The 12,134-nt window shown below is 44.0% G+C and overlaps 1 protein-coding gene across 1 annotated transcript; it reads left to right on the forward strand.

Moving 5' to 3' along the window:
* Positions 1 to 4,091: 4,091 nt before the first annotated feature.
* Positions 4,092 to 5,552, forward strand: LOC123748803 (glutamine-rich protein 2-like). Its single transcript, XM_069336875.1, has 2 exons — positions 4,092 to 4,136; positions 4,485 to 5,552. Exons 1-2 carry the CDS (start codon positions 4,092 to 4,094, stop codon positions 5,550 to 5,552), a joined length of 1,113 nt encoding a protein of 370 aa, XP_069192976.1.
* Positions 5,553 to 12,134: the final 6,582 nt, after the last annotated feature.

Below are 12,134 nucleotides of genomic sequence, written 5' to 3' on the forward strand. Positions count from 1 at the left end.
GTCCATGGACCGTGGTCGTATATTACAACTTAAAATACGGGTCAAACATATCACATATTTGTTAATAAATAACCTACGCGTTTCACTCTTTTAGTACTCATTGATGCTCTGAAATCTGAAACACTGAAACCAAAATATGTACAATTAGGCCACTCGCACGGATCTCGCCCCACGCAGCTAATACCAAGCTTTATCAGTGTCAAATTCCCTGTCATCTAATTTTAGTTTTCAACATTTGGCTGGAAGTAGCCATGAGAAGGAACAGTATAAACCCCCATACTGAGAAATTCTTGATGAAAACAACGTCAGAGTGGCTCTTACCTTCCCCGTGGACGGTGCCAGAGGCACTCAACACCATCAGCAACGTCCACACTAGAGTGCTCTGCCAACACCTTTTCACTCCTGCCATCTTGGTCCTCTTTGCCTCCTTCATAGTTAATTTTTTTTCACAATTCTGAAACTTATCAGTCGTTTTATAAGGTTTTCAAGAGCTCGGGTGTTTATGTGGTTTCATTATTGTATTGGTCATTTGAAGGAAACATTAAGTATTACCTCATTGGCGTGAACTGTTTCTTGAACGGAGCTAAAATGCTCTTTGGTTAGGTATATAACATTATTTGCGTATGATGAACTTGGTTGGTTTTCTTCGTTGTAATTCGAACACTGAGAGAACTGTCAAACTAAATTTACCAAAGTGTTGTCAAAAAATGGGTTTTTGATTTACACTTCTGAGTATCAGTTCATGATCAAATTTCCATAATAGTAATATCAATTTATCAAGATTACAGTAACAGTTCCACTACATTTCTAGTGCCAAATATACAAAAATATAGTTCATTTTTACACCAAATATCTTCCCAATGTTTCACCGATCAGACGACCAACCAGAGCTTTCAGAACATCCTCTCCATCTGTTCCGAATACATACAGAAGATTCCTTCGATCTGAATGGCTGCGAAAGGCCACGTATTGAGGAGCAACAAATATATATATCACAAACGGGGCTCATAAAAAAAAGTTCGATAATGCCCACTGGAAGATAAAGCAATATTTCTTACCAGAAAAGTTCAGGGGGAAACTGAGCACATTACTAGAAAGTTAACCCTGGCTTCGCTACCCTCAGCCCTTCTTCTCCAGACGCCAGGAGCAGCGGTTGGGTCAGTAGCCACACACAAACTTTACCTCCAATCGTATCTCTCCGACTTTCCATGTTTACAAGATGGATGTTTCGCGAGAATTAATATTTTCTGGCTAATAAATCTTAGTTTTTATTTCCTCATTTAGATTTATAGATTTTTCCAAGAGGTTCAGAATTATTTTAAAATATTATTAAATCACTTTACATCCATTCTCATCCTTCAGAGACTAAAGTTGTGGAATCGTAGTGTTTCAGGATTAGTTTTAAGGAAATTTAAAGTTGCCCTTTTGTAAAACTGGTTAATATTTCAAGGTCATGTGTGAAGAAATCCCAGGAATGGAGCATGATATATCTCAGCTCATCACTTTCACTGTCTGCAAATACAAAAAAATTGAAAATAAATAAAAAAATAGGTCATGACCTTTGCCCTTTATTCGTGTAACTTATTTTTCTGTGTATACGTGTAGCAGAGCTTACAGTTCACCTCCGGAAATCGCACCTTACACATCATCAGACCCCTATACCAGTGCCGAACATGTTCCGTAACGATAATGCCAAATTATCTTTATTTGTGATACTGGCATGAGAAGGAAATGTGCCAGCGAGGGTGTCGGGGGTGTAGCGCCGCACGGAGAGATGTTCGGAGACACCGTGCGCGTGGCCTCCACTCTCAGCAGCACGCGGATAACTGCACCCACCACCGCCTCTCTCAGCGCCCGCACCTCCACCGCACTCACACACACACTCACACACACACACACACACACACACACACACACACACACACACACACGCGCGCACGCCTATCTCTCCTCTTCCTCCACCATCTCCTCCTCCTCATTCTCCTCTGCCATCTCTTGCCCTCCTCTTCTTTTTCTCTAATCGTCTTTTTTCTTCTCTTTCATGTGCTGAGCGCCATTAAGAAGTATTGTTAGAAGGAGAGGATTTGTTCTTCCTTTCCTCTCCTGCTCTTCATTACAACTGTCCGTTTGCCTCTTCCTTGTCTTTCTCTCTATAATTCTCTCTCTCTCTACTCTCTCTCTCTCTCTCTCTCTCTCTCTCTCTCTCTCTCTCTCTCTCTCTCTCTCTCTCTCTCTCTCTCTCTCTCTCTCTCTCTCTCTCTCTCTCTCTCTCTCTCTCTCTCTCTGGCAGGGTCACCCTAAGGCGGATTATTATTAAAGGGGATCAGTAATATTAACAGCCTGAGGGAAGAAGAGCGCTGAGGAGATACAAAGCGGAAATGAAGAAAAAGAGAGAGAGAGAGAGAGAGAGAGAGAGAGAGAGAGAGAGAGAGAGAGAGAGAGAGAGAGAGAGAGAGAGAGAGAGAGAGAGAGAGAGAGAGAGAGAGAGAGAGAGAGAGAGAGAGAGAGAGAGAGGACAGACAGACAGACAGACAGACAGACAGACAGACAGACAGACAGACAGACAGACAGACAGACAGACAGACAGACAGAGAAAGGATGTATTGAAAAGAGAGAAAGCGTATTCCGAAAACCAAAATGTGATGCATAATTAACAATAATAGTTTTCCTCTAACATTGTTTACAGTTCATGCATTACGGTGTCTCACATATGCATAATTAACCAATAATTCAACAGGACAACATTGCCAGAAGGCCATGTTAACATAATATAATCACCGTGGATGGGGACTGTTGGCAGAGTTTAACACTGGACTCGAAAGAGACAAACATGACAGACGACTTGACACTCAAGGGAAAATATTTGGATGAAGAAAAAAGGAAGAGTTGGCAAAGGTCTTGCAAGAAAATATAACTGCTTGTGTCACGCATGACACTCGGCATGACGACTACACCCCAGTATGACTGTCATGAGTTACGAGACAACATCAGGAAGTCTGACACGAGTTACGAGACAACATTAGGAAGTCTGACACGAGTTACGAGACAACATTAGGAAGTCTGACACGAGTTACGAGACAACATTAGGAAGTCTGACACGAGTTACGAGACAACATCAGGAAGTCTGACACGCGTTACGAGACAACATCAGGAAGTCTGACACCAGTTACGAGACAACATCAGGAAGTCTGACACGAGATACGAGACAACATCAGGAAGTCTGACACGAGATACGAGACAACATCAGGAAGTCTGACACCAGTTACGAGACAACATCAGGAAGTCTGACACGAGTTACGAGACAACATCAGGAAGTCTGACACGAGTTACGAGACAACATCAGGAAGTCTGACACGCGTTACGAGACAACATCAGGAAGTCTGACACCAGTTACGAGACAACATCAGGAAGTCTGACACGAGATACGAGACAACATCAGGAAGTCTGACACGAGTTACGAGACAACATCAGGAAGTCTGACACGAGTTACGAGACAACATCAGGAAGTCTGACACGAGTTACGAGACAACATCAGGAAGTCTGACACGAGTTACGAGACAACATCAGGAAGTCTGACACGAGTTACGAGACAACATCAGGAAGTCTGACACGAGTTACGAGACAACATCAGGAAGTCTGACACGAGTTACGAGACTTCAAGACTGACACAAACTACAAGGTCACAGATCGATAACAAATGAAATAGAAAGCAAACTCTGGCCGAAATAAAAGACGAACGAACGAGGAAGAAGACAAAGAGGAAGTCATAAGACAAAGGGAGAAAGCTGACGAATAATAACGAAGCCAGAGCATAAGACTTCGATAGCGAAGAACGTCGATAACAAGCACTGGGATATATACAGACGATGAGTCACAATAACGTGGCTAAAGTAAGTTGACCAGACCACACACTAGAAGGTGAAGGGACGACGATGTTTCGGTCCGTCCTGGACCATTCTCAAGTCGATGATCGACTTGAGAATGGTCCAGGACGGACCGAAACGTCGTCGTCCCTTCACCTTCTGGGATATATACTGCTTGTTGTATAGACAGATAACAAGACGCAAGATCTCTTGACGGAGTCCGGTAAGATGAAGCTTGAAAAAGAGGAAGAGAAAAGCTTCACGGAGCTGAAGGTTAAGGGAGATGAAAAGGAAAGTGAACGAGACAGGACGAACCGGAATGAGTGTCTTGAATGACGAGGAAGATGAAAGCGAGTGAGACAGAGCAAATTACAGAGGTCCATCTGCTAGGAAAACCCCCGCAGATGAAAGAGAGAGAGAGAAGAAAGAGCAAGCGTGGCAGGAAAGGAGATTGCACAGCAGAAGCTGACCCCCCAAGCTTGCCAGTCACGGCCCTAAATCTGGCCAGGGTAATCGGGTCGGTAATTGTCCGCGAGGATTCAAAGGACGGGAGAAAAGCAATTAAGAGGGCGAGACCGAAGGCGAGTTAAGTGCTGCTTGTAAACGAGATCTGATTAACAGGGAGATAAATATGCATCAGGGGGCTCCTACATCCTCGCCCCTCGACCTCCTCCTCCTGCTGCTGCTGCTGCTGCTGCTGCTGCTGCTTCTCCTCCTCCTTCCTTCCTTCCTTCCTTCCTCAGGCGCCATTTATCCTCCGCTTCCTGCAGGCGTCACTGCCTCTCCTACTCCTTCTGCAGTTGTCATTTCCTCTCTAATTCCGGCAGGAATCACGTTTTTCTTTTCCTGCCGGTGGTGTCACAGCCTCTCTTCATCCTGCCGGTGGTGTCACAGCCTCTCTTCATCCTGCTGGTGGTGTCACAGCCTCTCTTCATCCTGCCGGTGGTGTCACAGCCTCTCTTCATCCTGCCGGTGGTGTCACAGCCTCTCTTCATCCTGCTGGTGGTGTCACAGCGTCTCTTTATCCTGCCGGTGGTGTCACAGCGTCTTTTCATCCTACCGGTGGTGTCACAGCGTCTTTTCATCCTACCGGTGGTGTCACAGCGTCTCTTCATCCTACCGGTGGTGTCACAGCGTCTCTTCATCCTACCGGTGGTGTCTCAGCGTCTCTTCATCCTACCGGTGTTGTCACAGCCTCTCTTCATCCTGCCGGTGGTGTCACAGCGTCTCTTCATCCTACCGGTGTTGTCACAGCGTCTCTTCATCCTGCCGGTGGTGTCACAGCGTCTCCTCATCCTGCCGGTGGTGTCACAGTCTCTCCTCATCCTGCCGGTGGTGTCACAGCATCTCTTCATCCTACCGGTGGTGTCACAGCGTCTCTTCATCCTGCCGGTGGTGTCACAGCGTCTCCTCATCCTGCCGGTGGTGTCACAGCATCTCTTCATCCTACCGGTGGTGTCACAGCGTCTCTTCATCCTGCCGGTGGTGTCACAGTCTCTCCTCATCCTGCCGGTGGTGTCACAGCGTCTCTTCATCCTACCGGTGGTGTCACAGCATCTCTTCATCCTACTGGTGGTGTCACAGCCTCTCCTCATCCTGCCGGTGGTGTCACAGCGTCTCTTCATCCTACCGGTGGTGTCACAGCCTCTCCTCATCCTGCCGGTGGTGTCAAAGCTTCTCCTCTTCTGATCGCGAGCGTTAATTCCACTCCAACCTCTGCAGGCGTCACTTCCTCTACTCTTAAAGCCGTCATTTCTTATTTCTCCAGCGTCATTTCCTCGTCTACTCCCGCAGGCTTCGTTTCCTTTCAGGTCACAGGCGTTACATTCCTCGTCCTCCTCGTCTTTCTCGTTCTCCTTCTCTTCCTTCTTTTGCTCTTCCTTCGCCTACTCTTCTCCTCTTCTCAGTCGATGATTGCTGGGTCTAAGTTTCACTACTGAGGGCCCTCAAAAGAAGGGAATGTTAAGAGTCAACCTGCTACATTTTACGTTTAAACGCTCCGATAGAAATTTGGGTTATGCAATGAGTTCGAGTTTCTCAATATGTACATCAATTTGAATACATATGTGCTAGGCATTTCAACAATTATTATTCACAGTGCAATGGCGTCTAGTTCAAGTGAAGCGTTTTTCTAGCATTTTATTTTTTTAGGGACCATATTCGTTTTTTTACAACGAACCATTAAATTAAACAAAAATATATATTCATATCGCAGTTAATCTAGGTGATGCCGGACTTCTTGAAAAAATGCGAATTTCTTAAAATATTTGCTCCCAGTTCAACATTTATTTGCAAATATATATAATGATTTTTAGGGTTTCATTATGTGAATTATGTTCTCTTGAATATTTTTTTTTTTAATTAAACTCCAATTCTGTAACCCTCTTCGTAGACACAAAACGCGATGAGTGTACACACAAGCGTAAATGAGTAATGCGTAATGAGCGTAATGTAAAGTAAAGTGAGTAAAGTAAAGTAAGTAAAGCGTAATGAGTGGACTTCATCGTAATAAATGTTGCACAAAAGTGGAAAGATTACAGTTCAGTGGGGAGAATTTGCACTGAAGTGATTGGGCTAGATGGTAGGGCACATTTCCTTTCACCTGATTCCTCTCTTCACCTAGCAATAAATTGGTTACCAAGAGCTATTACACATTACCCAATGTGTAATAGTCAACAAAATAAAATCCAGCCCATCAACCGTGAAGAGCTCAGTCCCCCAGGGTACTGTGCTTGCTCCAGTACTTTTTCTCATCCTCATATCGGACGTAGACATGAACACAACCTATAGAACTGTATCATCCTTTGCAGATGACACTAGGATTTTCATGAGAGTAGGCAACATAGAGGACACGGCGAACCTCCAATCAGATGTAGATCAGGTCTTTCTATGGGCTACAGAAAATAATATGATGTTTAACGAGGATAAGTTCCAGCTCATGCGCTATGGAAAAATTGAAAATATAAAAACAGAAACCACGTACAAAACTCAGGCAAATCATAACATAGAACGAAAAGGCAATGTAAAGGATCTGGGTGTACTCATGTCAGAAGACCTTACCTTTAAAGAACACAATAAAGTAGCCGTCACAACTGCAAGAAAAATGACAGGTTGGATAACAAGAATTTTTCACACTAGAGATGCTATACCGATGACGATACTTTTCAAAACGCTTGTGCTCTCTAGAGTGGAGTACTGCTGCACAATGACAGCACCTTTCAAAGCTGGAGAAATTGCTGACCTAGAGAGCGCGCAGAGATCCTTTACTGCTAGAATCCATTCAGTAAAACATCTAAATTACTGGGACCGACTAAAGAGCCTAAATCTGTACTCCCTTGAGCGCAGGCGGGAGAGATACATAATAATTTACACGTAGAAAATAATTGAGGGGCTGGTCCCAAACCTGCACACAGAAATAACACCACATGAGACCAGAAGACATGGCAGGATGTGCAGAATACCCCCGTTGAAAAGCAGAGGTGCAACAGGTACTCTGAGAGAGAACTCGATCAACATCAGAGGCCCGAGACTGTTCAACACGCTTCCACTACACATAAGGGACATAACTGGCCGACCCCTCACAGTGTTCAAGAGAGAACTGGATAAGCACCTCCAAAGGATACCTGATCAACCAGGCTGTGACTCATACGTCAGGCTGCGAGCAACCGCGTCTAACAGCCTGGTTGATCAGTCCAGCAACCAGGAGGCCTGGTCGACGACCGGGCCGCGGGGACACTAAGCCCCGGAAGCACCTCAAGGTAGCCTCAAGGTAGCTAGATGAGTTGTGTGTTGCATCCTAAAGAAGGTCAGAATTGTTGGATTAATCAGCATTATCGAGGGTAATATCGAGGATACCTGATCAACCAGACTGTGGTTCATACGTCAGGCTGCGAGCAGCCGCGCCCATCAGCAACCTGGCTCCTCATCAGACATCAACAACCTGGCCCTCTCCCAGATAAGTAGCCAAATTTGCCGGACTAACCTTTCTTGTAAGAAGGCGTCATGGAGGTTGACCAGACCACACACTAGAAAGTGAAGGGACGACGACGTTTTGCCGACTTGAGAATGGTCCAGGACGGACCGAAACGTCGTCGTCCCTTCACTTTTTAGTGTGTGGTCTGGTCAACATTTTTCAGCAACGTTATTGTGACTCATCGCCAGCCTGCGACTAGGAGGCTTCTGGTTAGTAAACATATTTTAAAGGATGAAGTAATTTCATCTAGTTATTCTAGTTATTCTAACTAGTCTAGTTATTCCCCACCGATCCCGTTACCTTAACTTTACCCCTGAAACGATCCAGTCATCGTAGCTTCTCATGCTAGGCCGTTATATGCGCCATAAAACCACAACCTTATTCCTAAGCAAATATTAACCCAGATCTTTTGGAAATATAAACTTAATTGCTCCATTTGATTTAATTATTTGGCATAGTGTTATGATGGATATCCCTTCATTATGCTCGAATCCATTATGAGCAACAACAAACTCATCCCACCGCCTGCAGTTCTGCACCCACATAAGACTTTTCTAACCTTTTCAGTTCTGCCTTCATATAAAACTCATCCCACCTCCTGTAGTTCTCCACCCACATAAGACTTTTCTAACCTTTTCAGTTCTGCCTTCATATAAAACTCATCCCACTGCCTGCAGTTCTGTCTTCATGCAAAAAACAAAGGAAATATCAGTGTAATTTGCATTTGTACACTCTTGGACATGTACATAATAAAACTGTATTATTTGTGCAAACATAAAAACAAAAAAAAACAATCAGTCGCCTCTGCCTATTAATATTTACATCCCAATTTAAACTGTTCCATGGAGTTGTGTAACCTTTGTTAATACTGACGAGGGGGTTCAGGTTATTGGCGATGCTTCTCTGTCTCATGCAGGTTCGATGTCACTGTTGATGTGAACGTTTTGATTGTTCGAGGAACTGTAAAGCCAAAGAACGAGAATCAACAAAGTTTTCTGCGTGGGGGTTCGAACATTGCGTCAAACGATGATCCTGTCAGCCAAATGGCACAATTTGCATGACTCGTTAAAACGATGTGACTGAGATTTAATTAACAGATTCGAGGTGTTTCTTAATGTCTCATCCAATGGAATTCTGAAATAAACTTTTATATATCTTTTTTAATTTAGTTTTTACTGTATTATTATCATTAAATGATTTGCATTGGTGCTATACATCATTATACTTATTAGTGCTATATATCATTATACTCACTAGTGCTATACACTTAGTATGAGTCCAAAGCGACCGTCTGGAAGTGTATCTAAGAGTTACGTCTGTCTCAAGTTACAACTATTTTCCATAAACCCAAATATCTAGAACCCAAAGGTCTTAGCAACACAAGTTCACTTGGGAGAAACACGTCTCTTGATTTTTATGGTCTTACTTTAATCGCATTATTAGAGGAGACCAGAATAAGACCACCTCTTGAGCTGGTCCATTAACAGATGAGACGTTTCATTGCTGTTTTTATGACCTTGCCGTCACGCATTATTAATGGGGATGCTTGCTCACACGCACGCACGCACGCTGGCATGCATGCACACACACACACACACACACACACACACACACACACACACACATCTGGGAAGTCGGGAACACCATGAGCCGGCAGCTCTCCATTTGCAACTGCACTTAGGTAATTACAGCGGTCCTTGCGGCCGACCGGACAGCGCTCAGGGGTCATAGTTCCAAGGCTCCCGGTTCGATTCCAGACCTATAGGCAGAAGCAAATGGGCAATTTCTTTTACATGATGTTGCTGTTCACCTGGGTGTTAGATATCTAGTACGGGCTTCATCTTGGAGATGTGAGTGTGTGTGTGTGTATGTGCGTTAGAGGACAAATGCATATAGTTGAAATGATAAAGGAAAATTTAGGTCGGGATTCAGTACATTAGGCAACCGACGGTTAGAGAAGCGGGGTGCAAGAGCTACGAACTCTACCCTGCAGGCACAAATAGTAATATAATTCGTAAATACAAACATACATATATACACTCACACATATATAAACACACACATACACACACACACACACACACACACACACACACACACACACAGACACACACACACACACACACACACACACACACACACACACACACACACACACACACACACACACACACACACACACACACACACACATACACACACACATACACACACACGCACACACACGCACACACACACGAGGGATGAGGTATGAGGAGCGCCTGAGGGAACTGTGCCTTACGACACTAGAAAGAAGAACGGAGAGGGGGGGACATGATAGGAACGTATAAAATACTCAGAGGGATTGACAGAGTGGACATAGACGAAATGTTCACACGGAATAGTAACAGAACGAGGGGACATGGATGGAAGCTTGAAACTCAGATGAGTCACAGAGATGTTAGGAAGTTTTCTTTTAGCGTGAGAGTAGTGGGAAAATGGAATGCACTTCAGGAACAGGTTGTGGAAGCAAATACTATTCATAATTTTAAAACCAGGTATGATAGGGAAATGGGACAGGAGTCATTGCTGTAAACAACCGATGCTCGAAAGGCGGGATCCAAGAGTCAATGCTCGATCCTGCAGACACAACTAGGTGAGTACAACTAGGTGAGTACACACACACCTCTTAAGGCCCAACTCCCCTTTTCTACATGATCCTTTCCATACCCATCACCCAAACACCATCTCCCTATATATAACTCCGCCTCACATAACACTCCACTACCCTTCCCCCCTTTAAAACCCATGAGATATCTCCCTATACCTTCCTCACATCTCTCCCCACCTCACAGCACCAACACCTACTCTTCTGCCCCCCTCTCCAACACCCCCAGAGAACAGGGAGGTGTAGGGTGTAGCAGGCTGCGTCAGGCACGCTGGAGCGGCCGCCTGCGGTCCTCCAGCGCCGCAGTAAACCCCACCTTACAACCCGGAATTATTGCATTAACCTCCAGGAGTTTCTCGCTGGAACGGAACTCGGTAACATTTTAGGCTCATGATAATGGTTTTTGGCTACAATTTCCGCAAGACGGGAAAGGCTTCTGACAGCGGCAGCTTCGTGTTAACGAACTGGTTGAAAGAGAGAGAGATCTCGAAAGAGGGAGGAGGGGTTTCAAAATGGAATTTATGATGTGGGAATCGCCGATCCAAATTTGGTTACGCACCTTGGCGTATAGGAGGACGTGTGCGTCGTTCGTTCAGCTACGTTAAACACCGTAGGGTCTGTCTATTACGTGCATAGACAGAAGGGTTTGGATAGGTCTAATATAGGTATCCTCTTGAGATTATCTTGAGATGATTTCGGGGGTTTTAGTGCCCCCGCGGCCCGGTCCTCGACCAGGCCTCCACCCCCAGGAAGCAGCCCGTGACAGCTGACTAACACCCATGTACCTATTTTACTGCTAGGTAACAGGGGCATAGGGTGAAAGAAACTCTGCCCATTATTTCTCGCCGGCGCCCGGGATCGAACCCGGGACCACAGGATCACAAGTCCAGCGTGCTGTCCGCTCGGCCGACCGGCTCCAGAAACAGATCCTGTCCACAGATTATGGTTAACCAGGTCACTAGAACAAGTTTGTTGTTAAAACATAACTCACAACATTAGTCCTGTTTCCTGCTACATCTCCATTAATACGAATGAGCTATTATTTAAAGACCTATATTGTTTATTTTCTCTTTCACGTGCCCTTGATGCCTCTTGGGGTGGATTAATCTTTATTAATCAATCAATCAACCTGTAAAACCATTCGAACTCTGCCTCTGATAATGTTTACTATCGTATTAAGTGTATGAAGTTAACGTATGCTGATTCTTATAACAACCACGATAATAAATATATATCGATGTTAATATTCACATAAATTTAGGCAATGAATGTACATGAAGCTATGATAATTTTAGTAGACATTTCATTAAATGTAAACATGTATTAAAGATGAACTTCAATTGTAGAATAGCAAATATTAATATTAATTATACTGAGTAGCTTTCTGAAATTAAAAAAAATATATTTTTTTTTTTGTTAATTATACATGTTTCTTTTTTCCTAAACTTTTCCCGTGATATTTCTTCGTGGCAATCTCGTTTGAGAAATGATTTAGTGGAATATTAAATTTTATTTATAACAAATCCTATTTTTATGTAAGTTCACCTGGACTGCTTTGCCTGGTAGTTCTCGTGTGTTTTAATGTGAATCTGAAGCAAGTTTTCCAAGAACCTTTTTCTCTAAAATGTTTACCAATGGATTTTTTGTTTAT

The sequence above is a fragment of the Procambarus clarkii genome, chromosome 37 (assembly GCF_040958095.1).
Source record: "Procambarus clarkii isolate CNS0578487 chromosome 37, FALCON_Pclarkii_2.0, whole genome shotgun sequence".
In the NCBI taxonomy this organism is placed as follows: domain Eukaryota; kingdom Metazoa; phylum Arthropoda; class Malacostraca; order Decapoda; family Cambaridae; genus Procambarus; species Procambarus clarkii.

Coding starts and splice junctions, on each gene's coding strand:
- LOC123748803 (XM_069336875.1), top strand. CDS start 4,092: ATGAAGCTTGAAAAAGAGGAAGAGAAAAGCTTCACGGAGCTGAAG. Junction 4,137..4,484: donor AAAGCTTCACGGAGCTGAAG/GTTAAGGGAGAT, acceptor TCTGATTAACAG/GGAGATAAATATGCATCAGG.